Source organism: Papaver somniferum, chromosome 2, assembly GCF_003573695.1.
Source record: "Papaver somniferum cultivar HN1 chromosome 2, ASM357369v1, whole genome shotgun sequence".
NCBI classification, from domain to species: domain Eukaryota; kingdom Viridiplantae; phylum Streptophyta; class Magnoliopsida; order Ranunculales; family Papaveraceae; genus Papaver; species Papaver somniferum.
In genome coordinates, this window is record NC_039359.1 from 129,618,225 (window position 1) to 129,642,603 (window position 24,379).

A 24,379-nucleotide genomic window follows, 5' to 3' on the forward strand; every position below is an offset into this window, starting at 1 on the left:
ACATAAGATGGATTTCACTGGTAACCTTGATAAAATCTCTTCTTCGATCTCTTGCAGGCTTGACACTTTTGTTTGCTCGTCGGGAATTAGGGTTTAAAGATTCCCCGTGGAAGTGTAGTGGCGTGGTTAACATGGGATGGGATTTTATAGGTACACAATCCCACGAAATCACAATCTCGCATAAATCATATCCAGACCCTTGCATATGTGACATAGCCCACGCATATCCAGACCCTTGCATATGGGATTTTATAGCTATTCATAACCCAAATAACTAAAGTTAGGGACCTTAAGATGCAAGGTCTTTTGTTTTCCATCGTGTCCCACCATACCCACCCAAAACTTCAGGCTCCGGGCACACAAAGGGAATTTTGGTCGTTTATTGATTGCAAGTGGCTTCGAGTTTTCTTCTTTATAAAGAGAGGATTGCAAGGTTATTAGCTTGACACAAAAGAGAACCCAACTTTATCTTTGGCTGGATTTCTCCTCAGAGTTGGTTTAAGTATAGTATTATTTCTTTTACTTTACAGATCTTTTTCAACATTGAGAAATATCGAGTCTAATCGACCTTTCTTCTCCAAATTAATTAATTAATTCATCAAAGGAGATATATATATATTATCAAAACAACTCTAAACATGTCGATCTCACACAATATGTAATTATATATTAGAACATTAGTCTTGATAAATTAAGGCAATTAACTGACAGATCCAAGTACTAATTTAAAGTAGCTTTTGCTAATAGAATACGTAATAAAGGGTAACTAAATAGTGTATGCTAGGATGACAAAATCCAGTAAACAGTGGGAAAATGGAGCTTTTGCTAGTTAAGGCAATTAACTAGTTCCAAGTACTAATTAAAGTAGCTTTTGCTAATAAAATTTGCTTTGCATAAAAAATTCCTAATTAAAGCGGAGAATTGGAGCACCAAAATAACCCTTTATACAAACTGAAAAGATATATACTCCGTATGTCTGAGTATTCCAAATCCTCACTTCGGAAATGGCCACACAGGGATGCGTACAGCTGGAAAATTTATGCATGGTTATGGAAACGTAACATTGACTCAAGGTATTCTACACTGCCCCTTGTAAAAACACTGCACCAAGGGCGAAGGAATAAGGCCTTTTTTGGCTTTGCCTCATTACGGTAGGGCGTGACTTGAGAGTCCCGTATATGGAAACAAGAATTTAATGTCAGAGAACTTATACGAAAGCATTTCTCACCCAAGAAGAAAAGTATATATTCCCCCATGCATATATATTAGACCCCTTATCATACCTGATTTTCACCAACTCACAGTTCAATCTTCATTTTAGAAAATTTCCTCCACCACCATGTCTACTAGAGAATTAAGTATTGGTGGTGGTCATGATAATCGATCTCCTGACGAAGAAATTATAGACATTAAAATGTTACTTAAAAGTACTCATTGAATCTCATACAAATACTCGAAATGAGATGATGGAGATCTTAAGAAGCAGTACTCATTCTAATAAAACTGATAAAGGAAAAGACAAAGTTGTCGAAAATCCACCACCACCAGCATCATCCGATCATCAAAAACAGAAAGGTAAGTAATTATTAATTAATCGTTCCGGTGGGGAGTGCGAAGGATATCCAACATTAATTGAACACTAACCAATTGGCAGGGGCGGAGAGCAATCAGCTAGTTATTACTAAGGTTTTTTATGCATATTTGTACCAAACAAATAAGTTCCAACATTTGCTCTTGTGTTCATGTTTTGCCCCCGTGCAGTGGGAACTTTTTTTTATCGCCCCTTCTTGTCTACGATCCTGGTTCCATCACTGTCAATTGGTAAATTATTGTGTAATTAAGATAAAATTCTGTAGTCCAAATTTCTTGAAATTGGCGTGCATATATATGCACATACGTGCCTAATTGTCATATCATTAACCTATTGATATCAGGAAAAAATAATGCGAACAGCAATGGTAAACAAGAGATTGCACAGGTACCTGGTGGTGATGATGAAGAATACAGGCAGCACTCTGAAGTTGGTAATGACCTGTACATACGACTCACTATGTTTATGCACACAGCACACACATGTTAAAATTTTATTTCTTAGTTTTGATATTTATTAAGGAAAAATATCGTTTGGTCGTTTTTTAGATGGTCCCCTGTCTGTTTAGTCCTTTCAGAAATCACCTTTTCCATTTGGTCCATAATTATTTAAAAATATTAAATGGACCAAAGTACCCTTCCGTGTTAATTTCTATTTATTTTTTGTAGCAGTTCATTCGTCAAAATGAACTCCTATTAATTTCTACTTATTTTATCAGAAATCACCTTCTATCAGGAGTTCGTTCGTCAAAATGAACTCCTGATAAAAACCTATATGAAACCAGAGTTCATTCGTCAAATGAACTCCTGATAAAAACCTACATAAACCAGAATTCATTCGTCAAATTAACAGGATAACTAAATAGTGTATGCTAGGATGACAAAATCCGGTAAACAGTGGGAAAATGGAGCTTTTGCTAGTTAAGGCAATTAACTAGTTCCAAGTACTAATTAAAGTAGCTTTTGCTAATAAAATTTGCTTTGCATAAAAAATTCCTAATTAAAGCGGAGAATTGGAGCACCAAAATAACCCTTTGTACAAACTGAAAAGATATATACTCCGTATGTCTGAGTATTCCAAATCCTCACTTCGGAAATGGCCACACAGGGATGCGTACAGCTGGAAAATTTATGCATGGTTATGGAAACTTAACATTGACTCAAGGTATTTTACACTGCCCCTTGTAAAAACACTGCACCAAGGGCGAAGGAATAAGGCCTTTTTTGGCTTGCCTCATTACGGTAGGGCGTGACTTGAGAGTCCCGTATATGGAAACAAGAATTTAATGTCAGAGAACTTATACGAAAGCATTTCTCACCCAAGAAGAAAAGTATATATTCCCCCATGCATATATATTAGACCCCTTATCATACCTGATTTTCACCAACTCACAGTTCAATCTTCATTTTAGAAAATTTCCTCCACCACCATGTCTACTAGAGAATTAAGTATTGGTGGTGGTCATGATAATCGATCTCCTGACGAAGAAATTATAGACATTAAAATGTTACTTAAAAGTACTCATTGAATCTCATACAAATACTCGAAATGAGATGATGGAGATCTTAAGAAGCAGTACTCATTCTAATAAAACTGATAAAGGAAAAGACAAAGTTGTCGAAAATCCACCACCACCAGCATCATCCGATCATCAAAAACAGAAAGGTAAGTAATTATTAATTAATCGTTCCGGTGGGGAGTGCGAAGGATATCCAACATTAATTGAACACTAACCAATTGGCAGGGGCGGAGAGCAATCAGCTAGTTATTACTAAGGTTTTTTATGCATATTTGTACCAAACAAATAAGTTCCAACATTTGCTCTTGTGTTCATGTTTTGCCCCCGTGCAGTGGGAACTTTTTTTATTGCTCCTTCTTGCCTACGATCCTGGTTCCATCACTGCCAATTGGTAAATTATTGTGTAATTAAGATAAAATTCTTTAGTCCAAATTTCTTGAAATTGGCGTGCATATATATATGCACATACGTGCCTAATTGTCATATCATTAACCTATTGATATCAGGAAAAAATAATGCGAACAGCAATGGTAAACAAGAGATTGCACAGGTACCTGGTGGTGATGATGAAGAATACAGGCAGCCCTCTGAAGTTGGTAATGACCTGTACATACGACTCACTATGTTTATGCACACAGCACACACATGTCAAAATTTTATTTCTTAGTTTTGATATTTATTAAGGAAAAATATCGTTTGGTCGTTTTTTAGATGGTCCCATGTCTGTTTAGTCCTTTCAGAAATCACCTTTTCCATTTGGTCCATAATTATTTAAAAATATTAAATGGACCAAAGTACCCTTCCGTGTTAATTTCTACTTATTTTTTGTAGCAGTTCATTCGTCAAAATGAACTCCTGTTAATTTCTACTTATTTTATCAGAAATCACCTTCTATCAGGAGTCCGTTCGTCAAAATGAACTCCTGATAAAAACCTATATGAAACCAGAGTTCATTCGTCAAATGAACTCCTGATAAAAACCTACATAAACCAGAGTTCATTCGTCAAATGAACTCAGAGTTCATTCGTCAAAATGAACTCCTGATAAAAACCTATATAAACCAGAGTTCATTCCAGAAATGAACTGCAGCAGCATCATCTTCATCATCTTCGTCGTCTTCAACAGCAACAACAAACATCATAGTCTTCAAAAAAGCAACAACAACATCATATTCATCATGTTCATCATCTTCAACAACAACATCAAACAATAGAGACGAAAAAAGAAACACAAAAACTACATCGTATTCAAAAACTAAATCATCATCATCGTCTTTGGCATCAACAACATCATCTTCATCATCTTCAGCAGCAGCATTAAATCAACAAAAAACGAAAAAGAAACGCAAAAACTTCATCATTATCATCTTCTTTATCGTCTCCGTCATCATCATCATCAACAACAACATTAGCAGAGAAAAAAGAACCCAAAACGTCGTCGTTCATCATATCTTCATCTTCTTCATCATGAGCAGAGAAAAAAAATGGGGAGAAGAAAAAAAAATAGATCTGAAAATAAAGAAGAGAGAGAAAATAAAGAAGAGAGCGAAAGTGAATCTGAAAATAATGTATTTTCTACTCCTTTTTTGTATATATATGGACCCAAAAGGGTATTTCTGCCACGACAAGATGACAATTACATCATCCATGATGTCACCCTAGGACCAAATCATTATTTCTAGGACCAAACTATAATATATATATATTTCCAAAAAGGACCAAACAGACAGTTGACTAGGTCAACTGGACTAGACTCTCTTTAATACTCCCTCCTTTTCTAAAAAATTGGCTTGTTTGGTTTTCACAAAAATTAAGAAAATCAATCATTGTAGCCACTTTTTCATGTTTTTTCCTAATCTATCCTTGATCCCCACTCATTTGATATAAGAGAAATGGGAGAGAGAGTTGGTCCTTTTTTTATATTAAGAGAGAAAAAGGAGAGAGAGAAGTGGTCCCTCTATGGGTGTACTAGTAAAATCATAACATTTGACTTTCCACATATGGAAACAAACCTATTTTTTTGACATACTCAAATAAGGAAACAAGTCTATTTTTTAGGAACAGATGGAGTATATTATTTCTAGGACCTATTGGTATTTCCTACTATTTATTAATCGTTTTCACACTTTTGCTGCATCTCGTGTTATGAACTAGACGAGGCAATTTATGTTCCTGGTAGAAACGACCAACTATACGAAGCACTAAGAGTCGATGACTTGGATCCGGCCAAGGAGTTTCTTAAGAACAATCCTGACGCGATTAATCAAGCAATCACACATGACTTGGGTACAACATTGCATTTGGCTGTATATTGGAATAGAAAGACAGTATTCGTAGAGGAGATTATGAAATTGATGACACCTAAAGTACTTGAATACAAAATATGTATTAATGGTATCACAGCACTTCATACTGCTGCCAGCCGTGGAATCATTAAAGCTGTTGTAATGATGGTGCATAAGAACTCAAAATTGACTCAGATACGCAATCACGACGGAAGAACACCATTCGAATATGCTCTTTTTTTGTTACATTTGGGCAGAAGGAAATGGTTGAGTATCTTTACTCAGTGACAAGAGACGAGGATCCTAACAGTCCGTTCTCGGGTCCTGATGGTGCTAGGTTAATATGCAGCGCAATAGATGCTAATTTCTATGGTAAGTGACCAAATTTAATTAAGCTCCAATCATTCAAGCTCTTTCTTCTTCTTTTTTAACTTAGCTTAAATATTCGGCGAGTAGAAATTCTTGCTTCGTTATATGGTTGATGTGCGAAAATTAAATGTACGCTTTGTTTGTAGATTTGGCATTTTGTCTTGTCAAACGGTTTCCGAAATTGGTCATGGAGAATTCACCGCAACATAATATGTGTGGATTAGAGTTGTTGGTTCGAAAGCTGTTTGTGTTTCCAAGTGGGACTAAGCTGACATGGTGGCAGACCCGCATCTATTCATGTTAGTTTGTCATCACCCTAACTCCATGTTGTGCATATCAATTAGCGAAGGAATAACCATATACTGGTTGTTAATTGAATTTTTCCAAATGCAACAGTAATTCACGTGGACATGAATATGACATACGTCCATACGGCGGAGCCAAACACTTTCCAATACTCTGCAGAATGCACTGAAAGAGATAAAGAGAACTCTCCAGAGTATGCCAAAACAGAGGAGAGCTTTTCCTTAACCAAACATACAGGAATCCTCATGCTTTGTTTGACACGAGGTTTTTTTTCCCATGAAATAGCTATCCAGATACATTCAAATGCCACTTGACATTTTGGAAACCATATGAATTGTCGTAGTTTTTCATCTTAATGCATAGTGCTTTGTTTTGACTCTTATTTCAGTGCCTCATCTTAAAAAATCATAAAACCATAAGTTGATGCACCTACAAGCAACTGTGTTGCTCAAACAAATGTTGGTGGAGCTTCGTAATGCAAATAGTACTCCTGAGATAATAAATTTTTTTCAATCTAAGCCCGACATCATGAAGATAGCTATAAAGCATGGAATCATAGAATTTGTAGCCGAGTGTCTTGAACAGTTCGATTACCTGGTTTGGCGGAAGATAGCAAATCAAACAATGATACAAATGGCTATAGCAGAGCGTAACGACATAATAGTGAGTATGTTATGCGATTTTGGTGACACATACGGAGAAAAGTTTAGCCTGCTTTCTGAAACAGATGGTAACAAGAATACCATCTTGTATTATGCTGCCAAGTTAGCACCTCCTATTCAACTCGATTTGGTATCTGGTGTAGCTCTTCAGATTCAACGAGAATTACAATGGTATAAGGTAATTAAGGGTACGAAGATCACGTTTTTATTATAATATGCCACTCTACTTTCATGTTTTTATTTTCCTAAAAGGATAAGCATAATTTTTATGATATCAAATGTAAATACTATTTTCCGGTGCAGGGTGTAGAAAGCATTATGCCAAAAAATGATAAGTTCAAGAGAAATAAGGAAGGACATACGGCTCAAGTTGTATTTACAAAAGAACACAAAGACTTACTAAACGAAGGGGAGGTTTGGATGAAAGATACATCCGGATCGTGCATGATAGTGGGTGCCCTCATTGCTACAGTAGCATTTGCAGCTGCTTTCACTGTACGATGAGGTCTTATTAGTGAGTTGGATAGCACTAAGAATGGTTCCCCAGTTTTCTTGGGACGGGTGTCATTTTTGGTGTTTGTGGTAGCTGATGCCTTAGCTTTATTCTCTTCTATAACATCGGTTCTCATATTCTTAGCGATATATACATCAAGATATTCGGAAATGGACTTCCTTTTGTCTCTACCACAAAAGTTAATTATAGGGCTTTCAACACTTTTCATTTCTATGGCCTCAATACTTGCAGCTTTTGGTGCATTGTTGTATATCGTGGTTGGAGAGAAGTTCCCGCAAGAGCTAGTTCCTATAGCATTGCTTGGTTGTGCTCCTACGTCCTTGTTTGTATGGTTTGGATTATCATTGTTTTATGAAATGTTTCGTTCTACATATTGGGTTAGCCTATTTCGGAATCACAGATATATCGATCCTAGAATTAAGAAGAACCACAACAAAAAAAAGAAAACATAGTAACCCGAGTCAGGTCTTTCTGGTCACTATGACTAAAGATATTTTGAGACGCCACATAATTTCTTTGTTGTTTTAGTAGAGATTAATCTCTCTTATTTCTATCAATAACACTCTTGTTACACTCTGTGTACGTTAGCAATTAATTTTGGTGTCTATGTTTTAATTTGTGTCCAACTGACGTGTTTAGTTTGTATTGTTATATCTAGAGTAGAGCTTGTCATGTGCTGTAATTATCTTCCTTCTGCTTGTCTTGTGTTTGTATAAAAGATTTTATCTGTTTTCTTTCTTCCTTAATAAAAAATAATTTTTACCAATTCTATTATGATATCGGACAAAACCTAGGGTTTTCAATCCATTCAGATTATGCTTTCCGCCACTAATTTTCTGCAAATTCTTTCTTCAATCTTCGTCTTCATTTTCTTTCTTCCATATCTGCATCAATGGCAAGAAATCAAGAAAACCAAATAAACTCAATCACATCAATTCCTCTTAATACTTTGTCTAATATCATACCTCTTGAACTTCAATACGAGAATTTCTTAACATGGAGAACTCTAATCACTCATGTGTTAAAGAAACTCCACATTCTTGGCTATGTTACTGGTGCAATTTCGTGCCCAGATGCAGTTGTTTCCATGGAGACATGAACCACTCAAACAATCAGTCCTCTCTATACTTCTTGGAAAGATATTAATACTACAATTCTTTTACTTCTTATTAACTTAATTTCTCCAAATGTAATCTCTTATGTTGCTGGTTCTATAACTTCTAAAGAATTACTGGATCATGTTGTTCAATTGAGAACAAAGCTTCAAAACATCAATTTAGGTACTTCTTGGTAACTACTTACATATATGAAATAAGCAAGATCCGCATTCTCTTGTTTCTTGTGGATATACTATTAGTGATAGTTAATTGCTTGTCTCTGTTCTAAGAGGACTACCTTCCGAATACTCTTCTTTTTGCACTTCAATTAGAATCAAACATCCAGTTGTCTCTTTTAGGAATTTACACAATTTATTACTAAGTGAGGAAATCAACATCTCTGAATCCAAACAAACTATTGTGTCTGATGCTAATTCTAAAGCATTTCTTGCAAGTTATAGTTCTTCTACTTTTAATTCTAACCACAACAACAATTAGAACAATCAAATGCATTCCTGTGGTGGTGCAAATAATAATTTTCGTGGTGGTAGAAGTAGAGGTTACAATTCAGGTAGAGGTGGTGGTCGTTCTCGTTCTTTCACTGGAAATTATGGTTATCATGTATCTAATTCGTATCCAATAATGATAAATGATTGACCTACATCTCAGATATTTTTCAAATATGGACATTCAGCTGCGGAGTGTCGTCATAGGAGAAATTTTTCTTATCAGGGACATGTTGCTCCTCAAAATCTCTCTGCAATGATGCCTTATGGTCCTTATAGTGCTGGTATTCTTGGAGAGAATCCTTGGTACTTTGACGTTGGTGCTACAAATCCTTTGACTTCAAACATGAACAACTTGCATATGTCTGCTCCTTAAAATGGTTCTGACAAGATTAATACTGCTTCAGGTGAATGTATGTCAATTTCTCATTGTGGTAGTCAGATATTGTTATTCCTAACTATGAATTTAAACCGAACAACACTTCATGTGCCTAAGTCCTCTAGCAATTTTTTTTTTGCACAAGTTTGCTAGTGAAAATACTTGTTCATTAACTTTCGATTCGACTGGTTATTCCATTAGGGATCTCAAGTTGGGGAAGACTATATTTCAAGGTTCAACTGAGAATGGTCTATATCCCTTATACTGCAATATTTCAAGTCATCACCAGTCACCTAATTCAATAACTATTACAGCTTTATCAACTATCAACACCTCAGTTGAACTATCATAGAAGACTTGCTCATCCCTCATTTGAGTATATGTCCAAAGTCTGTAAATCTTTAGGTTTGAGTAAAGCAGTTAATAAACCTTTATTCTGCAATGATTGTCAGTTAACTAGGAGTCATAAACAACCCTTTTTAGTATTTTTTTTTCTTTTCTTTCTATATCCACTTATCATTTGCATCTTTTACACATGGATGTCTGGGGACATGCTCCTATCAATTCTATAATTGGATACAAATATTATGTCAACATAGTGGATTATTTTTCAAAGTTTTGTTAGGTTTATCCACTAAAGAATAAAAATGACTTTAAAGTTATATTTCATTGTTTTGAGTCATTTGCTTAAAAACTATTTTCCACACATATTTCAGTTATAAGAACATATGGTGGAGGAGAGTTTGTTAATAATGAATTTGGTGATATTCTTAATACAACTGGTATTAATTAGTCATGAACTAATGTGCCCTCATGCCCCTGAGCAGAATGGGGTTGATGAATCTAACCACAAGCATTTGTTAGAAATAACTAGAACTTTCTTAAATTCAATCAGGATTGTCAGAATATTATTGGGTTGATGCTTTACAAACAGCAGACTGTGTGATAAATATACTACCAACAAAACTACTTCAGTCTATATCTCCATTTCAGGTTTTATTTTAGAAGCAACCAACTGATTATAAGTTCTTAAAGTTTTTTGGGTATCTGTGCTTTCACTGGTTAAGACCTTACACAACAAACAAACTACATCCTAGAAGTATTTCTTATATCTTTTTAGGATACAATCAAACCATAAAGGGATAGCACTGGAAGAGTTTACATATCCATACATGTGATATTCAATGAACAATGTTTTCCTTAATTTGGCACATAATTCTCCATATAAATCATGTCGATCAACTCTACCAGATAGTCAAGTAACTACTTCTGAAAATATTAGGGGTTTTTCTCATGCTTCCTCAGTTACCAATGCACCTGACACTGTTAATACTTCTAGTCATACTATTTCAGCTTCAACTACTTCATCTACTGAAGTTACTTCTGATACTTCTGTACTTATTTCAGCTCCAACAGTTGCTACAGATACTTCTACACATCCTATGACTACAAGGGATAAACATGGTATTTTTAAACCAAAAGCATTTTTTGCCACTAAACATGTTTTGCATGCAACTTTACTTATTGAAGTGTCACCACCAGTTCCAACTTGCTTTACACAGGCTAACAAACATCCAAAGTGGAGGAATTCAATGTTTGTTGAACATGAAGCTTTCTAACAAGCAAATACATGGACCAAGGTTCCACCACATCCATCTCAAAATGTGGTTGGTTGTAAATGGATCTTTATACTTAAATATAAACCAAATGGTACTGTTGATAAGTATAAATCCATACTAGTTTTCAAAAGGCTTTCATCAAATTGAGGGTTTGGACTACACTGAAACTTTCGGTCCAATCATTAAACCAACAATAATTAAGATAGCTATCTCCTTAGCAGTTAACTTTAATTGGGACATAAAACAAATAAATGTAAACAACTCATTTCTGCATGGATACTTACAAGAGGAAGTTTATATGATGCAACCACCTGGCTTTCAAGACAAAGATCATCCTGACTATGTATGCAAATTACATAAGTCTATCTATGGACTCAAAGAGTCACCAAGGGCCTTGATAGACACATTTTTGTTTCTGAATTGTCCTCAATGTCTGCATTGTTAGTGCTCGATTTTGTACTAATTTTGGTGTTTTTATGTGTGTATAGATGCCTTTGGAGAAATAAACTCTTATGGAAGAAGTTGCTCGCAAAGTGCCATTTGGATCCCCTGTGAAAATTACTAAAGGCACCACAGAGGAGTGTTAAAGGCGCCCTAGAAATGTGTTGGAAACACCCCAGAAAAGTGCTCAGGGCACCCCCCACAAAAAAAAGTGTTAAAGACACCCACTAAATTACTAAGGGCACCCTCAGAACAGTTGTTAAAGGCACCCAGAATTCGGATAAGGGCACCCCCTTCTTCATCGTTCAAACAAAGTCGTCTTGGCAGGAAAGTCTATCTCTCTACTGCGTTATCTTCTGGATTGGTTTTGAGCGAGATTTTCTCGGATTTCTTCACGGGAATGAGTTGGAATTAACCTGTTTGGTCAAAACAGAAGTGTTATATGGCTTAGAAACGAGAAAAAAAGAAGGGAACGTATAAACGAAAGGAAACATGAAGTGGAGGAAGACACATGATTGTGTGTAATTTCATGTGGTTAACTCATGTATAGAACATGTCTGGAGTGTGCCGAGCAACAACAGGTGCGTGAAGGAGATAAGTAAGAATAATTGACAATATTAGGCGCGTGCAAAGAAAAAAAAAGGAAAGACAAATATTCCGAGAACTGCATTTACTCTGAGAAGATTTTCTGCATTTACTGCGAAATATAGAGGTCATGTGAGTATAAATAGAGTTGACTGATGTCATAGAAGGGGGCGGAGAGTTTAGGAGAGGTACATATCATCAACAGAGCCGGAAAGTTAAGTTACAGAGAATCACCATTGCTGCTGATGTGAAGAACACGAAGAACATAAGACGCACGTTGAACAGTCGTAATTGCTACAGTAGTAGTGACAGTTATCATTTATCGTTCTCTGTAACAGTTCAGTTTGTAACAAACATAATTGTTACAAACCCGGTTTTAATCATTTTCTCCCATTTTCATCATTTGTAAACACTTTGGGAAATGAAATCAACTTTTGAGCGTGTTTCCATTATGATGAGCTAGACCCAATCCTTGGGGCGACGGAGGAAGCTATCTTGTCAATGAAAAAGTGGTAATTCCCAATTATTTAATTTGTGAATTTTTATTTATGATTATTTGCCTAGATTGAAAATAAATTTTATGATTTTTGTTAAACAATTGTATCTTTTATTGATGGAACATACTTAGCCTAGGGTTTTGATGTCCCATTCTTTGGGTTAACATTTGTTGTTTCTAAAAATCTACTTTTGCAATAGTTGAGAATCAAATTGAACGTGTGAAATTGCATGGTTATAATTAGTATCACTTTGGAATTGGTAAATAGCGGAATCCTTTCCCCAGTCTCTCCATAATTTTCACGACACTTTTTATTTTGAGTTTGTTATTTTTATTTATAAAAATTAAGTCTAAAAAAATCTGTTTTCACAAGTCTCAACGAACCATATTAGTTACCACTTCTACAACCACTGTAAAAAATACCATCAGGCCTAGTATGAGAATTCCTTAAATGTACTTGTTCAATTGGGTTTCAAACCATCCTTGGCTGATACTTCATTATTTTTTCAAAAGATGGGTTCAAGAATCACTATTGTATTGGTGTATGTTGATGACATACTTATTATAGGTAGTTATTCTACTTATTGTGATGAAATGATCTCTTGCTTCAAAAAATTCTTCATTGTAAAGGATTTAGGATCTGTCAACTACTTCTTGGGCATGGAAGTAAGGAGAAGCAGTTCTGGTATTTTTCTACATCAAACTAGTATAGTCTTGATCTTCTTCAAAAATGCAATATGGTAGGTGCAAAACCTTGCAGTTCTCCTGGTCCACCAGATGCTAAACTGAGTACCAAATATGGTGAATTACTTCAAAATTCAACTGAGTACATATCACTTGTTGGAGCTTTGCAATATCTTACTTGGTCCAGACCTGAAATTGCCTACTATGTGAATCAGGTATGTCAATTTATGCACTCACCTACTACAACACATCTATCAGCAACAAAGAGAATACTTAAATATATTAAAGGCACTCTAGGACAGGACATATTATTCACTAAGGGCGTTACTGTTGTATCCGGTTACACTGATGCTGATTGGGGAGGAGATCCTGACACTATAAGGTCCACAAGTGGTTTTTGTTTGTTCTTTCGTAATAATCCAATCTCTTGGTCTGCTAAAAGCAACCAACTATCACTAGAAGATCTACAGAAGCTGCGTACAAATGTTTATCAACATCTCAAAGATTTATACATTTTTCTACCTTCTTCACCGCAGCTGCTTTGTGATAACAGAAGCTCAGTATCCCTTGCTTGAAATCTAGTTCTACACAGCAAAATGAAACATCTAGTTAAAGATTATCATTTTATCAGAGAATTAGTTCAGTACAATACTTTCAAGGTTTCTTATGTCTCTATTATTCAACAACTGGATGATATCTTTACAAATGGACTTGCAGGACCGCGGTTTACTTTTCTAAAGAACAAACTGAACGTGGTTTCTCCCTTTCGGTTTGCGGGAGACTAGTAGAGTAATCTCTCTTATTTCTGTCGGTAACACTCTTGTTACACTCTGTGTACGTTAGCAGTTATTTTTGGTGTCCGTATTTTAATCTATGTCCAACTGACGTGTTCAGTTTGTATTGGTCTAGCTAGAGTACGGCTTGTCATGTGTTGTAATTCTCTTTCCTCCTGTGTTTGTATAAAAGATTCCGAATTTGTGTATTTATATTTTAGGGTTATTTTGCGTTTTCTCCCCTGCCAAGATTGCTAATTAGTGTTTCCTCCCCAAATAGATTGAAATTAGTGTTTCCTCCTATCGTTAGGAATTCCGTCCATTAATCAGTTAGCTGAGTCAGCACATGTGCGCGCGTGGCAGAAATTGTACACGTGTTTCGTCACCTTCCCAAAATACCCTCTAAAGATCCCTTACCTCCAAAACCCAAAAATGTCTGAACAATACACACTTGCTAGACTTGCTTCTTCATCGTCACTTTTACAGAAGCCAGCCGGGTCTTCGGCATAAACCAGAAAAGAATAGATAATCAAACTTTTTGTTCATTGATCATCATTTAAATGGAGAAATCAAATAAACTTTTAAATCAAAACCCAACTTAAGATTCCCAACAAAACAAATTATTCAACCGAAAAAATCAAACAAAATCTCTGTTAACCAGTTGGACAATACCCATGTTAGTTTGTCACCCAACATTAAACATCTATTTCATGTCATTTTGCTGCTCTAATAAAAGACAAGTATACACCACTAATGGGGTCGTCAATCTTATTTACATCCCTTACCTCCAAAACCCAATTGTGTTCCATAAAATCATCACCATTTATTGTCAATCTCCGATCTATACTTGAATCTAAATCTAAAATCGAGTTTATGTTCGATCTAATTCATCCAATAATCCATAAAATATCTTAAAGATGTTAATGGGATCAATCCAAATGGAACTGGAGATGGGGTCGGGATGAAATTAATAATGATGAATATACTGTTAGTAATTCCTAATGGAATTGAAAAAAATATTTTTGCTTGCCTAATGGATTTGAGTGAATCAGTGATCAAGAATAGGGGTTTGGGGAATGAGTTAATGAAGATGGGACTTGGTGATCTTATATTCAGATCTACAAAATTCTAATTTGTTTTGATAAAAAAAAACACCCTAATTTTAGAATTCTAAAATCTCATGAAACGTGATATGGGAAGGGTTAGGATGAGGGGGTCTTGGGGTTAGGATGAGTTTTAACCGATGAAGAAGACGAGGGTATTTTAGGTAGTTTATGCGGCACGTGTACCTTTTTTCCACTGTATATTGATGCTGACACATCTAACTGATATTTGGATGGAAAATGTAACGACGGGAGGAAACATTAATTTCAATCTATTTGGGGGAGGAAACGCTAATTAGTAATTTTGGGAGGGGAGGAAACACAAAATAGCCCTATATTTAAACAAACAAGTTTGCAAGTTTCGTTATTCAGCCCTACTAGATGAGCTGAACAATCGCTGCAGATATTTAGTGACACGCAACAACATATAAAACACAAACAAATATTGCTGCGAATACAAAATCCCTACAAATATTTTGCATCTACAGAAGTTTATTGCATGCATATTTTTGCAGCTGTGAAGTTTTATAACATACAAGCGGACGTCATTTCCCTTGGCATAGTGGTGAAGGCCTATATATAGAGCATTGGGGCACAACATATAATCATTGATGCACATAAGGATCATAGCAAATCACTTATTAATATTTCAACAAGTCTCAAACTCAAAGCTCTTACATATACTAATGAAATCCACACATATAATATTATTCCAGTACAAATAAAATGAAAATACATGCAGTATTACTAAAGCACACGCTTAAGAAACTAACAACACAGACACAAAAGTTTGATTTCCCCTGTTCCTTGGACGCAATGACTTGACTAGCCCGAAGTTCAGCTGCAAGAATTTCAGCTTGCCAAAAACGCTTAAGAATTTCAGCTGTTAAGAAGAACTAACAGACACATCATCACTCATGTGATGACTATACTTGGTAATAAACTCATGTGCAACTTTAACGCAGTTCTCAATCAAGAGGCCGTAGATACTACTCTTCTCTTCAGCGATGACGGCAACGTCATCATCGGGAGTAGAGGGAGAAGGAAAGGAAAAAATGGAGGGATAAAGAGAGCGAGAAGAAGATGATGAAGGAAAGGGAGAAGAAGGGGGAGTGTAGGGAGGAGGATAGGACGGAGAGGGAGAGGGAGAAGAAGAGGGAGGTGGAGAGGCAGGAGGATTCGAGGGAGGTGGAGAATCTGGAGATGTAGGAGGATTCGAGGGAGGTGGAGAGGTAGGAGGAGTCGGGGGAGAACAAGAGGGGGGTGCTGCTGGACTAGGAGCATCATAATAATCATGTAAAGCTTTGAATCCAAGAAAAGGAATATGATGTTGATGACAGACCAACGCAATTGCAGCTCCTTCCATATCACATGAACTGACATGAAACTTCGAGTTTAAGAAGTTCTTGTATGCATAATTATCTACATACATACTTGCACTGCTCCCTTTTTTCACTGCTACTACTTTTGGTGTCTTCTGCAAGCAATATGTGCCTTCTTTTGTGCATCCTTTTAATGCTACTACCTGTTAATAGGAAAAAAAAATAGTAATCATTTTTTTCATAGAATTGCCGAAGAAATCACGTATATGGGCTAAGGTCACTTTAAGCCATAGAATTGCCGAAAAAATTAGTAATCGTTTTTTGTGGATCAAGGTCACTGTAAACCATCGATCCACTTATACTTTTAAGTGACTGCGAAATTGAATTAACAACTTATGATGCATGGTTGTCCAAGAGATACATATTTTAGTCGAGGCAGAAACATTTTTTCGCCAAAGTGACCTTGATGCAATGATGCTTTAGTATAGTTTAAGCGATTCATAGTCAGATATATATGTCGCGTTCGCAAACTAGCTAGACACAATCTGACGAAACATGAATGGAAACCATGCAAGATTTTAGATGCCAAATCAACTAGATATGTAGTATATATTGTACCTCTAGCTTCTTGGCTGTTTCGTAGTACGTATATGGAGTAGGAACCCAAAAAACTGAATCTTTTGTTTCACCAGCATGAAATATTTCTTCGGGTTGATACCAAATGTTGTTTAGGTCATTATCATAGGAATAATCTTTGTCCTTCCCATCAGTCTTGTTTGTGTAATAATCAGCAAATTTCAGATAACCATAATCTCTCGAAAAATATCCTTCTTCTTCAAAAGCTAATTCATCGTCCGGACCATACCCATACCTCTACAAAATCCGAAAGACGAAGAAAAAGAAAATTAAACAACTTTGTCAGATAAATAAATCAAGTGCAACAATAATTATGATAATCAAATCACCTGCCAGTTCCAGTATCCGGTATGAGCCCAATATTCAGGAATCACTATGTCACCCATATTCATTTTACTATCAGCATTAGTCGCTAATCCATAGTGAAGAACGTGCTTAATTTTGAAGAATCCACATAACATTTGTGTAGTAATCGCTGCATTCATCTGTCGCAGTGAAAAACACAGTTTGAGCCAATATTCATAGCAAGGTGACAAAAATAAGGCCAAAATAATAAGTAACTCTTCCTAACTATTGATTTACCATGCCCATCCCTGTCACGGCGACTATCATCTTCCTGTCACCGATATGTCCAATGTAAAACCTTCTGCCTTTACATGACACCATCAAAAATTAACAGTTAGGCATCATTGATCAAGCTTAGTGCATGAAAACTGGATTCCAGTCAAGGAGCTTACTTGGTTAAGTGTATTGAAATTTAAATAATCTTAATTAGGCAACTTAAACAACATGGCTGGGTGGTGTAGTTGGTTATCACGTTAGTCTCACACAGTAAAGGTCCCCATTTCGAACCTGGGCTTAGACAAATTCCTTTTCTTTTTTTTTTTGGAGAAAAATAAAATTGCACACTTTGTTGAGAAAATAAATTTGGGAAACATTTAAGTCAGAAACTGAGAATGAACAAACTATACCTGATAATACTACATGAGAAATTTTACTGTTGATATGAAAGTTCGGCGACTTCAAGAACGGTTGCAACTCTGAGTCTTTGGAGACGAGTAAACCACTGTAAGGACCATCTTTATTAACCTTACTGATCATTTTGTAATCAGATTTTGAAAGTGCAGCTTCAGATGTTTCAAAATTGGAACATACCACAATCAGCAGAGTGACTGTTATGACAACCCGTAAACCACCCATTTTTGTGTTGAAGTCTTGATGAATGATCTCTCAACAGTTCATCCACCTTATATGGAGTAGCAAGGCTATAAACAGGCAGTGAAGTAAACTTACGGCAAGGTTAGATTTTTTTTGGTTTTTCACTAGAACTTGAAAATTGTTGAGAAAAGTTTGATTTATTTGACATCAAAGTGTATTTTTGTTAGAATAAGTGGTAGTGTATAAATACTAATCACTTGTTTGTATTCATGAAGCTGCAAACCTAGAATTTAGTTGCTAACTTGACAAGTATTGAAGAAATTTCGAAGAAACCTCGCGCATTGTCGCGAAATCTATCAATCATAAAAATCCAACAGAGAAGAGACTTGTGAAAGAGTAGGTTACAATTAATACTATTGGCTTTCTTGAGCAAATGAAGGAATGTATTTCATTTTTAGTTCATCAATGCATCTTCTGGCTGGTTATTATTGATGGGTGAGCATTTCCAACTTTTTAGTTGCAATGGTATCTTGCGGGGCTAGCTCAGTTGGGAGAGCGTCAGAGTGAAGATCTGAAGGTCGCGTGTTCTATCCTCGCATTCGACGAAACATGTTCAGGGACCAAAACTGCTTAGCAGGCTGAGCTAATCATAAACACTTGGTATGTACATGTATCCCTGGCTTACTTAAAAACAGACTCTCAGAGCGCAGGTTCAGTCAGATAAGTGAAATTCCAGGAATTAAGAGAGTAATGCACTGTACACACTTTCTTTGTGGCACAGGAGATTCTGTAAGTAAAGAAAAGAAAGGATTCTCCACCAGAGACTGCAATAGTGAGATGTCACCAAATAATTAGAGACCAGGAGGTTTAAGAAAGGGAACAGCTCCAAGAATCTCTTCAAAGTCAACTGGGAAGTTGAGCGCTTGATTGATTATCTCAGGTGAAGAGGTCTTCGCTTTCCATGTAGTGTACCAAGGTCCTCCGCCAGTTTCTAGTGCTGCCATATTGCTTGTAACGTCTAGAATAACCTACAAATGATCAAGGATGATAGTTCTCAATTTCGTAGTAAATAAAGCTACCCGGCTATAGAATCAAGAAAATCAAATGAGAAATTTGGCTTTTCTTGACCATCTGATCTGAATAATTTTAAATGATAGGCATGCAATGCCAAATGACGAGTAACAGAAAAATCTGATCGATGGAGACCAATGTGGATTTCGTGAGTAACCTATCACTTATGCTTAGTACGAGCGTAATTCATTGCAACTTCTTTTGTAGCTCTCTAGAGATACCAACAGTCTCAGAAAACTGAACCTTTTAGTGGTACTAAGAAATCTCAGTATCATTGGATCTTCTTGTGATAGGAAGAAATCTCAGTATGATGGACCTAGGGAGATTATGTGGAGGGTATGTAGGTAGTTTCGTGTGGTCCTTTGTGTAGGCTATAACAGCAGACCAGAAGGAAATTAAAGAGAGCATTAAAATTAAGAGAATCACGCACCTTTCCCTTACTACCATCATATCTCTTTTCCCACATTTGTAATCTAAGATCCCCGAAACAGGTATCTCTGCAAGCTACTGCAAGCCCTGCTTCAGATGTAGGAGCTCGCAACGGAGTTCCTGGATCCTTTGTAGTTCCCTCTAATTCCACCTGTGAATCAAAATAAGATTTGTAATTATACGCAATGAAAAGAAAACAATAATAACAATTATTATTTATAGTTATTGATGGCCCGGTGGCAAACATTGTAGTAGGAAGATTATCTCAACATAAATTAAACACTTCCACATACACGCTCAAGCAAAATAACTACTGATGTCAATCGCATGTTGTTGTTGTTTTTTTTTTTTCCTGATGAAATTGGCATGTCTGCTAGGTCTATGACTTAGCATTATAAAGAACAAAACTTAGCTAAATTAGACGAGGAGATCACCTTATATGATCCATTTTCTGCATACATGTGCCAATAACCCCATGGTGCAATCTCCCAATTAACAACACCATTCCATGGAACAAATTCATAAAATTTTCCTCCACAATGAACTCCGATCTGCATAAATACAAGTATCTGGTTAGTTCATACGCTCTTGCAAAATCCGCAAGGAGTAGATTGAAAACAAGCATAAAAGATCAATAGTTTTTGCAACTACTTAACTAAACAGTGTGGTGATCTAAGAATTACAAATAAATCAGTCTGCAAGCCTAAACATAAAATTGCCCCAATAAATAATGATTAGTTAAACGTGATAGGTAGTAAACTTAGCAGATTCAGTGATAATAGTACCACTAATCCTTCGTAAAAGAGATTGATAATTGCGAGGAAGATAAACAAGATTGCTGTGGGGGGAAAAGCCCATAAAGTATGTACCAGTGCAGCATTTTCATAGCTGTTCAATCCAGGCAGTTCCCTTAAACCACCGGCAGCAGTCAAAGCAACTTCTCCTTCTCCGCCTTGAAAAACATTGCATTGAGCCTGCAATAAGACACCAACCATCGATCCCTTAGTACTAAAAACTCTCAACAGTTCATCAATCAAAAGATTCAGCAGATACACTACACCTCACGTCAACTATGGATTTTGGAGTAGTAACTTATGGGTGATGGCTTTTTTATGGCTTAGCAACAAATCATTCTTGGTTTGAGTAAAACAGGATTAGTGATAACACTAGTTAATGTGATTAATTTTGCATTGGCTTTCTTATGGCTTTGCAACGAATCATGCCTGGTTTGAGTAAAAGAGGATCAGTGATGATACTAATGTGTGATAAGAATCTATAATTATGTACTTCAGCTCATATTTGGTTAATATTACATCAACTCTAAAGTAGCTTAATGACACCATTAATGTCCATATGTCTAGTGTGAGGTATCTCTACAACTTGTTGTGGTAAGGTTGAAAAACATGTTTTTAAAGCATCAAATGAACGCTCTTCTAGCCTCTTCACATAGGCATGAGGAGATAAGAGAAGAAGTTCAAGTCTAAAACTTAGTAACAGCTATATTTCTGTATTTCAACTCAATATGAGCTGTTTTATGCCATCATGGTTGTAGTTTATCCCAAGTTATTGAACACATCATCTATTTCAGCATACTGAACAATCATAATCATGTTTAAGCCTGAGAAATCATGTTAACGAACTGAATTGCTAACACTGGGCCACTGGCAATGAAATGAACAATTGCAGATAATACACCAATTGACATACTGCAAACTTCAGAATACTTGGACTATTTTTTTTTTCACCCCCTTTCTCACAGGTATAACTACATTTGAACTAAGCATTCGTAGATGGAAACATTTAGATTCTTACCCAGAACCATTTCTTTGGGAACGCTCCACCCCAATTCTTCTCTGAGTAAGAAGGTGCATTTTCAAATTCAAAAAGTTCGCCGTCCCATTCTATCCAGCCTGGAATGAACGTTAAGAATCTGAGATGTCTTACAATTACAAAATTAACAAACACAGACAGGTGGAATCACTTTTTAAGTGGGTTTCTTGTTGTGCTAAGGTTAGCTTCGAAGAGTACCCACAGATCATATTATCTTGTGTGACTTGTGTCCTCTACTTCTTTCTCTGGGCTATCACAATCACAAATTAACAGTAATTTGTGGAATGCACAGCATCATCGCATGTGTCTTTACACAAATCACGCAAAGTTCGCGACCTCCTAATGGTTGTTTCCTCATTAGAAATAACATATCTGACTAATATTAGTGGATAACAAAGAAACTAGATGTGGAGCAAATCATATCCAAATTCACTAGGCAGAAGTAAGAACATTGATGCATACCTGTGGAGAGTCCACCTGCCATGCAAACTTGCCAATGAGGCTCAAATACAGGAAAAGCTGCAAGCCAGCCTGCTGTAGCTTTTTGGTTCGAGCCAACATCACCCCAACCGTAAACAGGACGCGTACTATATTTCCATCGTGCAGTCTTTACAGTGTTCACGTAACTTGATCTGCCAACTCGAATAAAAGAGATAAATTAGGCGAGATATCATCAAGTTACCAACCACCCACGGATGCACAAATAAAATAAAAAATAATAATTTCTGTGGTAGTTTGAGCTACAACCAACCGAATAGGAAGATCTTTTTTTTTTGTTGTTTACATAACTCTTTTCTTAAAATTTACCTCGAGGAGACCTCTTTACTTTGATTTCACATGAAAGGAAATAAGGAAAGAAACACATTTTAACATTTACAGACCCCATATGGTGAAACTCCAACAATCAAATTTTCAGCTTGAGTTTAAATAGTATAATTCAACTTTCTTAGCTGCTTAAGGCATACCTATAGAGAATCATACATTCGGATGGTACGAGAGATGAGTGTCAGACATTTGCACTACTTAAACACATGCTTTTAACATCGAGAATCATTTCCAAAACCTGACTTGTAATGTATTCCTAAAGACATTCTAGAGTTTGCATTGTGATATTATGATAGGCGTATCAGGATAGGAGTGCAAAACACCATGCCAAGCATTAAAATTTCCGACTCTCGAAGAGTATTTTGTCTACGTTAAGTGGGAAGGACGAAAGAGAAGGTAATGCTTGTCCGCCATCAAGTTGTTAACACATTTGATCTAAAATGACAACGGAAAAGACTGAAATAGACCAGCTTGTATAAGAAAGTCCAACAGCCAGATTACAACACTTATACAAATTTACCTACTCTGACTGTAGGATCCCGATGAAATCAGTTCACATTAAAACCATTGAGCACTGAATATAACAAAATTGAAACCCGTACCTGCGTAAAACTATGACCTTATACATTCACTAAACAAACTTTAATTTCTTTTAATAGTACATGGCATACCTTCCATCATCACAGATAAAGCCTTGATTCCAAAGTGGGGTAACTTGGAAGCCTTCAGAGACTTTATCATCAAATACCTGAGGAAAAAACCATAAAAAAAGGGAATTTGCTGATTACTACATTTTAAGAATCAACCCCACAAGCTCACTAATAACTATTTTTCAAATCCGCAACAAACACCAACGGGCACTTTCAAAAGTTAAATCTCATAAGTTTAAGGAGCTACTATTCGAGCAACATTCTAGTGATTTATTTGTCAGCAATAAAGCACCAAGCAAAGAATATCGACATTTCTCACTCTCATCTATTTGTAAATGTGAAGCAAACATGTTACACGTATACTACCTAGCTACCAATAAGAATGTTCCAAACAGAAACTAGCATAGTTCCCTAAGCACATTGATGGTTATAAATATCCTCATTCTTTATCAAAAAGTCAAAAACTAAATGGCCAGAAAGAAAAAAGAAGCGAAATGAAACTTTGAATGCATTGATTTTGAATCTCAAGAGGTATGGACCTGAGGAGGAACTTCCCTATTTGGGGGTGGCGAGGCTTTTCCTGCTGTAAAGGTGTTCCCTAGTGTTAACTCATGCCTACCTATGCATTAAAACTCATTGTTAAATAAGCATCACAAATACAAGAAATAAAATCATCCCAACCTAGGGGAATCACAAAATTAACCAAATATGGCAAGCAGTAAACTTACCTCCCCAAAAGTGCTGAGATTCCTCAGAAAACTGACAAATGTACTTATCATCTGGTCCAAGAATTTGAGCCCCAACTCCAGTAAATCTAGGTCCATTGAAAATCTGTTCTAATGTACTCATTTTCTTACGAAATGCAGGATTCTCCACTGAATACATAAAACAGAAACTTTGCCTCCTTTCTGGAATTGACACCTTAAAATACCAACCCTCGAAAAATTTCCTTGTAGTTCCATCAAAATGATACCTTCACATACAAAAATCACATAAAATTACAAACTTTCCTACACTAAACACCCATTGGAACAAACTACAGCATCCTTGAATGCAATTAACAAAACCTAAGAACAAAAAGTGGCGAATTGAGCAAAGTATTAGACTTACCCACTGTGTGGAGTTCGCAGTTCTCTATTGGGAGGCGTTTTAGTATAAGTTGGATTCAAAGAAACCTTATTTTCCACTGAATCAATATTCTCTGTAATCGGTTCCGCAACAGCAAAAATTCGAGATTTTGATTGAAACCCAGACTTTAGAAGAGATAATCGAGATGTTTTAATCATAGAAGTATCATTAGAAACCTTTAAGAAATTAAGATTTCTGGAGAGATTAGTTTGAAACCCTAGATTAGAAGGAGAAATGCGAATTCCAGTGACAGGATTGATACAGTGAGTAGATACGGTGAGATCCATTGAGAAATTTGATACAGATACAGAAGAAAAATAAAGTTCGGAGAGAAAAATGAAAGATATTTTAAGGTTCCCGTTTTGTACTACTGACAAGTGGTTGAAGTTGGAACTCGAGTTC

General features: G+C 36.1%; 5 protein-coding genes and 1 non-coding gene across 8 annotated transcripts; 4 read left to right on the forward strand and 2 right to left on the reverse strand.

Annotated features, from left to right (window-relative positions):
- The first annotated feature begins 774 nt into the window (after nucleotides 1-774).
- On the forward strand, nucleotides 775-6,317 carry LOC113349106. 3 transcript variants are annotated; one of them, XM_026593026.1, is made up of 9 exons: nucleotides 775-1,575; nucleotides 1,762-1,821; nucleotides 1,935-2,024; nucleotides 3,194-3,256; nucleotides 3,443-3,501; nucleotides 3,617-3,706; nucleotides 5,264-5,766; nucleotides 5,910-6,062; nucleotides 6,160-6,317. In XM_026593026.1, exons 1-7 carry the CDS (start codon nucleotides 1,464-1,466, stop codon nucleotides 5,312-5,314), a joined length of 525 nt encoding a protein of 174 aa, XP_026448811.1. In that variant the 5' UTR covers nucleotides 775-1,463; the 3' UTR covers nucleotides 5,315-5,766; nucleotides 5,910-6,062; nucleotides 6,160-6,317. The 3 variants fall into 3 exon arrangements, with proteins under 3 accessions (XP_026448811.1, XP_026448813.1, XP_026448812.1); XM_026593028.1 differs by lacking the exons at nucleotides 3,194-3,256; nucleotides 5,264-5,766; nucleotides 5,910-6,062; nucleotides 6,160-6,317 and having other exon boundaries at nucleotides 3,617-4,084; XM_026593027.1 differs by lacking the exons at nucleotides 1,762-1,821; nucleotides 5,264-5,766; nucleotides 5,910-6,062; nucleotides 6,160-6,317 and having other exon boundaries at nucleotides 3,617-4,084.
- A 221-nt stretch (nucleotides 6,318-6,538) lies between these two features.
- Nucleotides 6,539-9,224, forward strand: LOC113351944. The gene is made up of 4 exons (XM_026595848.1): nucleotides 6,539-6,909; nucleotides 7,035-7,226; nucleotides 8,841-8,963; nucleotides 9,012-9,224. Exons 1-4 carry the CDS (start codon nucleotides 6,598-6,600, stop codon nucleotides 9,222-9,224), a joined length of 840 nt encoding a protein of 279 aa, XP_026451633.1. The 5' UTR covers nucleotides 6,539-6,597.
- Nucleotides 9,225-13,105: 3,881 nt separating this feature from the next.
- LOC113351945 (uncharacterized mitochondrial protein AtMg00810-like) lies at nucleotides 13,106-13,627 on the forward strand. The gene has a single exon (XM_026595849.1). The coding sequence runs from the start codon at nucleotides 13,106-13,108 to the stop codon at nucleotides 13,625-13,627; it is 522 nt and encodes a 173-aa protein (XP_026451634.1).
- A 1,925-nt stretch (nucleotides 13,628-15,552) lies between these two features.
- LOC113349108 (bark storage protein A-like) lies at nucleotides 15,553-18,120 on the reverse strand. The gene is made up of 5 exons (XM_026593030.1): nucleotides 17,858-18,120; nucleotides 17,469-17,536; nucleotides 17,216-17,371; nucleotides 16,869-17,123; nucleotides 15,553-16,453 (listed from the first exon to the last, which is right to left on the reverse strand). The coding sequence occupies exons 1-5, from the start codon at nucleotides 18,084-18,086 to the stop codon at nucleotides 15,815-15,817; spliced, it is 1,347 nt and encodes a 448-aa protein (XP_026448815.1). The 5' UTR covers nucleotides 18,087-18,120; the 3' UTR covers nucleotides 15,553-15,814.
- TRNAV-CAC lies at nucleotides 17,678-17,751 on the forward strand. The gene has a single exon. It is a non-coding gene; the product is annotated as a tRNA-Val (tRNA).
- A 245-nt stretch (nucleotides 18,121-18,365) lies between the features above and the next one.
- Nucleotides 18,366-24,377, reverse strand: LOC113349107 (tocopherol cyclase, chloroplastic-like). The gene is made up of 10 exons (XM_026593029.1): nucleotides 23,960-24,377; nucleotides 23,578-23,822; nucleotides 23,389-23,468; nucleotides 22,871-22,947; nucleotides 21,837-22,006; nucleotides 21,357-21,454; nucleotides 20,414-20,518; nucleotides 19,979-20,095; nucleotides 19,546-19,695; nucleotides 18,366-19,072 (listed from the first exon to the last, which is right to left on the reverse strand). Exons 1-10 carry the CDS (start codon nucleotides 24,262-24,264, stop codon nucleotides 18,896-18,898), a joined length of 1,524 nt encoding a protein of 507 aa, XP_026448814.1. The 5' UTR covers nucleotides 24,265-24,377; the 3' UTR covers nucleotides 18,366-18,895.
- Between the last annotated feature and the right edge of the window lie 2 nt (nucleotides 24,378-24,379).